The sequence below is a fragment of the Cupressus sempervirens genome, chromosome 5 (genome assembly GCF_028749045.1).
Source record: "Cupressus sempervirens isolate cs-2001-9-10 chromosome 5, ASM2874904v1, whole genome shotgun sequence".
Taxonomy (NCBI): Eukaryota; Viridiplantae; Streptophyta; class Pinopsida; order Cupressales; family Cupressaceae; genus Cupressus; species Cupressus sempervirens.
Genome location: NC_143122.1, coordinates 1009823230 through 1009829018, shown reverse-complemented (window position 1 = coordinate 1009829018; position 5789 = coordinate 1009823230). Strand labels below are relative to the sequence as shown.

General features: G+C 34.2%; 1 protein-coding gene across 9 annotated transcripts; it reads right to left on the bottom strand.

Annotated features, from left to right (window-relative positions):
* Positions 1-652: 652 nt before the first annotated feature.
* On the bottom strand, positions 653-3422 carry LOC149559358 (uncharacterized). Of its 9 annotated transcripts, none has more exons than XM_089833278.1 (5): positions 3279-3422; positions 2820-2931; positions 2600-2702; positions 1494-1687; positions 653-1244 (listed from the first exon to the last, which is right to left on the bottom strand). In XM_089833278.1, the coding sequence occupies exons 4-5, from the start codon at positions 1620-1622 to the stop codon at positions 993-995; spliced, it is 381 nt and encodes a 126-aa protein (XP_089689404.1). In that variant the 5' UTR covers positions 1623-1687; positions 2600-2702; positions 2820-2931; positions 3279-3422; the 3' UTR covers positions 653-992. The 9 variants fall into 9 exon arrangements, with proteins under 9 accessions (XP_089689404.1, XP_089689409.1, XP_089689408.1 ...); XM_089833283.1 differs by having other exon boundaries at positions 2615-2702; positions 3279-3347; XM_089833282.1 differs by lacking the exon at positions 3279-3422 and having other exon boundaries at positions 2820-2958.
* Between the last annotated feature and the right edge of the window lie 2367 nt (positions 3423-5789).

The following is a 5789-nucleotide window of genomic DNA, read 5'->3' as shown; positions in this document are numbered from 1 at the left end:
GCACTTAAAATTATTAGTTTCGCAGTTAGGCGTGATTATAAAACAAATAAAATTTAGGTGATCATTTGGCCCCCTAACCAAGTAGGCAAGTTATGCCATCCTAACAGGTATTCGGAGTTGAGCCAATTGAATTTTTAGAACTAAGAGTGCTCAACTCATCCCTTCTGCCTGGAGGTTTAATCCTTGTACTAGTAGGATTGCCTGCTTCCAGAAAGCAGTGTGGATTCTTTGCAGGCAAATTTCTAGTCTGCTAACTTTGAACTGCGGACTAGTGTTGTTACCCTGGACCTCTAGCAGCTCAAACAAAAATAAAATGATAGCCTTGCCCCCACGGGTACTGACCGGTGCAAACATGATCTAACCCTGGTGTTAATATTAACTTCAGATGCATCTCTTTCAAAAAAAAGAGTTCCTATACTCAATTGTTTAAGCAGGGTCTGGGGATATGCGTATAAGGGATAATGTCTTGTTGAGTGTAATGTTGACCTGAGGAGAACAGAGTGACATATCTGAAATCAATTACAAAATTAATTGTCAGACCAACGAACAAAAGAGAAAAAAAAACTGCTCAATATCAAGCGGTTATGCAAAAATTCTAGATAAGTAAATATAACAAGGAAGATTCCCTTTGAATGAAACTTGGAACTCAGAATTTATAATGCCACAGAAGTAACAACAATTACGTTTATAAAAGTAGGATAATGAATTCCAAAAACAGATATGTAGATAGCTTACTTATCTTCATTCTGTCGTCCAGTTTATCTCCAGTATAGGATTTCCTCACAGGAGCTTATATAAATAGATCATTACAAATAATGCCAAACTATAATAAAAAACAAATACCGATACCCTAACAATCGGCTTGACCTTAATCCCTATAATAAATCACCAAGGACTCAGAATTTCCATACTAAAAGCATACATTCTTTGTAGACAGCTTCTCAGAGCCTGCTCACAGTAAAATACAGAACTATTCAATATTCTAGAGCATCTCAGAAATGGCATCCGAAACAATTACAAGCTTTTGGGGTAAACGAGCAGAACCCAAATGGCCTATTGGGTATGTTGCAGTTAATTGCGTAGCAGCAAGGGGAAGGAAGACACAAATGCTTTGGACCTCCACAACAAGTGCAGATAGCACAGATTTGGAAACTGCCAAGCTTTCTTCTTGTTTCGTTGAAAATCTGGGGTGTTACTTGCGATAAATCAGCGTGCACGGTCCATTCGGTCTGATTGTCTGTTACCTGCATCGCAAGATTATAAACAAATCCATCTCAACTTTTGCACACATATGGAATTAACACCATGTAAGATCCAATGTTTAAAAAGATGCCATTGGTTGCTCAAGATACTCTGGTTGAAATTACCTGATGAAATTGTGGGAAAATCTATCTTAAAAGGATCATGCAATTATGTAGAAAGCCCATTGATTTTCTCGACTACATCAATTTTTTATAGGAAATTGTCAATTTAAACAAGTACTGAGAATTTACCGGTTCTTCTGTAATAGAAGCAGAATTTGCACCTTTGCCAGGGCAACAGACTACTAGTGCTGCAAGCAGAAAGATCCCCAACCCCGAAAACATTGTCATTGCAGTTATCTTAGAATGCAGTAGAATCATCCACCTCCAAGTACACAAGCTTGACAACCTCTTCCCGCTTCTTCTAGTTTAGGCCTCTTTGCCTTCTGCACAAAAAAGAGATAAAAAAACACTCATTATATACCCTTTATTTTTCAGTGAGGACGATTTTATTTCTCCAGGCAATTCCCAAAATCATGGCATTACTTTTCCTAGACAAATCTGCTTTCAAGAAAAATCCCCCCACTATCAAACAATCTGAAAAACTTGAACATCTCACTGTTAGTTCAAGATTTCATCCGAAAATTTCCGTCTCATTTGTCTTGCTCAACAAATTTTCAGCCTTAAATATGCTTTATAATATATTAGGGATACGATTCCCAGATTATTTGTTGCCTAGACTAAATATTTGAGCGCAAGACTTGCAAACAAAACTTAAAAACTGCATATACTCGATAAGTACCATTTCTACGTACTTCTCTCAAAATTGTGACAGAAATCTTGCATTACACTAGTTAACAACAAAAAACCCTATATTAATAATCAAGCTTTGAATTTAAAGAAATTTCACTTCTTACTTCTTGTTTTCAGGTTTCCTTCAAAAGAAACTCAGGCATATCGTCAATTTTCTGGCTTGAACACACAGTAAACATCAGAACTTATTTCCGGTTCATATACCGTATTTTTGTACTCTGCTCATTACTACAGGTTTTTCAAGTAAAAATGCAATATTTACCACACATTTTTTTCCTGTTCATTTACATTTTGGTTAAGTCATTAACCAGCCGCTTGTTTACATATTAAACCTCAAAAAAATCCACAGGCAATCTCCCTTCCACCCCGTATTAGTTAAGACTGGTAGGCGGATTCATGCTATAATTCATGAAGTAAGCCAAAACCTCACAACTAAATTCTTAAAACCGCCAAGTTACGACAAGAAATAACCTTACCGTTACATTTGCAGCTATATTGCTAAACTCCCTTATAGTTAAGACACTAAATTAAAAAATAAAAATTACCGTTGCTCGACGCACATGTATATTCAGCAAAAATGAAAGGCTGTTTCGGCTCTCTGCTGCAAATGAACTCCCTCTCACCAAATTTGACAGCATTTACCGAATTCTGTATTTAAAAATGAGAGCAAAGAGCAATTTTCTAACTTAATCCATCCTCCTCCTGTGCTAAATAAATAAATAAAACAGACTTTCAACAAATATCACATTATTTTACTCTACTTGCCTTCCGTTAAAAGTTCGCAGCTGACCTCCTGCAAATGCAGACAAGTATCCAGTAACTGCTCATCCCCAGTAAAGGAAACAAAAATTTCTACCCCGACACCGTCAAAATGCAACTAAAATATATAAAACAAGCCGTCAAATATCCACAGGTGCTAAAATTTAAACCGTCAAATCGTTAAATACATGAAAATTTATACATCAAAGCCGTCAAAAAAGAAAAATTTACAGCAAATCCGTCAGAAGACAAAAATACACAGCAAATCCGTCAAATCCTTTTAAGAAAACGCTGTACAGTAAAACTGTCAGCCGATTCCCATGAAAAATTAACGACAAACACCGACAGATAGTCAGATAAACAAACATTAATGCCGTCAAAATCGTACCAATTTTTTCAAAATACTACGACGGAACTGTAAAAAATAGTTGATGAAGCTGGAATTTTCTACGGAAAGGAACTCACCGCTGTAATTGTGACGCAGCATGGTCATTTCCGTAGAGTACCTACGCGTCAAAATTCGTGCAGCTGAAAGGGTACAGTGAAATAACTTTGTTATAAATGTCATTAATTTCCCCCTCTATCAATATGCTTTAGTGCGTTACAACTACACTACATCTACGTCCGTGACCTCCAACGCTAAATTCAAAACCCCAAAATGAATTCACTGTCATTTAGGAAGAATATCCGGAAATAATGAGTTTCAAGAAATTTTATTTATTTGTTTATTTATTCATAAGAGTTGCCTTAAAGCGGTGCAAATTTTACATTTTCATAATTTATAATTCTCAAAATATTTAAATTTTTTTGGGTCTGTCTGACATGTCATTTTTTATTTTTCCATGACAACTTCATTTCCTGTTGGAAAAATAAGTGAGTTATTGGGGGATTTATGTTTATATTATGAATATTTATTGTAAGTTTATATTGTGCATTTAAATTCAATAAAATTATAGTTGGATTCATAAATAATAAGTGTATATTTTGTATAAATGTGATAAGATTATAATTAGATTCATAAATGATACAAAACTTTTATTAATGAGTAATAAAGCAATCACAATAAAGTTGTACCAAACTCTCAATTATATTGTCAATGGTAATAAAAATATTAAGTGAAGAAAAAGTCATATGTAGGTACTGTATTTGTTATGGTTTTTAAATTTATAGAAGATATGATTAATGATCACTATTTTCTTTTGTTATGGTTTTTAAATTTATAGAAGATATGATTATTTATCACTATTTTCTTAAGTATGCAAAGAGAATCTTATATAATCTTTTCAAAATATAATAGATCAAGATTTCGGTAGGAAAATAAATTAGGACTTTAATTGAATATCAAAATATCTTTAAATTAAAATAGCAAGAGAACTTAAATGTAGCAAGGTAAACACAAAATGTATAGTACATGTTTTGTTGGGAATTGTAAACTAATACAATATCATATTTTGTAGATGCCCATTTTGGTACTTTTTATTTCTATGCTCTGGAGTTTGATTGATTATGCTCAAATTAGTACCTAATCTTGATAGTTCAACAACTTTTATGATTCTATAACTTTGATCTAGTCCAAGAGGACTAGACTAGGGTGCCTAGCTCCAAAGTCCAGCTAAAAGGGGCCCAAATTTGAACCCTTCAATGGTCAAAAAATGATGAGTAGGGAAATGCCCCTAATGTAAGCATTCTTCAGAATTTTATATATATATATTCATTTTGCAAGCTTATGTATATAAAAAAAAAGACTCAACCTCTCATTTGATACATTACTTGATTTTAATTCTGCATCTCTTATTACATAATTAAGCGAGTATTGAATCATTTTCAAGGCTGTTAGTGTAAATAATTATTATTTACACTTTACTTAAGTTTACTTAGGATAAATGCATTATTTTATTATTTCTTAGGTTAGACACCTAGGAGTTTATGTACTCATATGAGTTGTCATGTTGACAACACAAGAGTAAGTAACTCCAATTTAGCACATGGTGTCTACAACACTGGAGTTTGCATAATCAACTGAGTTGTCATGTAGACAACACAGTTGTTCGCACTCTTAATTAAGCACATGGTGTCTACAACATAATTTTACGTGACATACCTTTGTAGGCTTATCCTCTCATCGTCACACTAACTCTTGTGCTTAATGGAGGATAATCCACTCCTAGTGGACATGTGCTTAGTTGTGAGGCTTATCATATTGCTAACTCCTAGAAATTCTATAAGCATTATAGAGGCCTTTATATATAGGCACTCCTAGTGTACTTGTACATCAATCAATATATCGATTGAATATCATATTGTTATTTAGATCATACTCTGTTGGTCTATTTTGTGCTAGTTATTGTGCTTCTTGGTCTTGGGTGATTTTGCCTTAAGGCAAATTCTTACATGGTATCAAAGCTATACCAAATTCTTACATGGTATCAAAGCCATAGGAGCATCATTTCATAGTCATTGGAGACCATTCTTGCTTCACCTCTCTAAGGACACCTCGATTCAGATCTAGAGTATTCACAGCTATTGGGAGCTTCTAGAACCAAAGCGAACCTCACCATTGCATCTGGAGTGTCAACTTGGTGAAATTTGACTATAAATTCGCTTATCTTGAGCCATAGTCAAATTTGAGGCAATTTTTTTTGCAAACCGTCACCCAAAGGCCAGATTTGCAAATTTGGTATGATCATTTTAGATCTCTGAATTTAATTTTCATATTTTATTATTTCAGTCTCTACAATTTCTCTACATTATGGTTTGGATCTGTGTATTTTGTTCAAAAAAAATTTGGCCCTTAGGCTTGTAGAGGAGAGATTTTTTGCAGGACAAAATTAGAGCTTGTTGGTGCAAATCATATATTGGCATCATATTCAAAAGGTTAAAAAACCCCCCAATTTGACTTTTGCTTCATCAAAATCGGACATCTGAGGTGAAATCTAGAGTCAGTTGATTTTTGGCGGCGCGATGGCGGTGATTCAA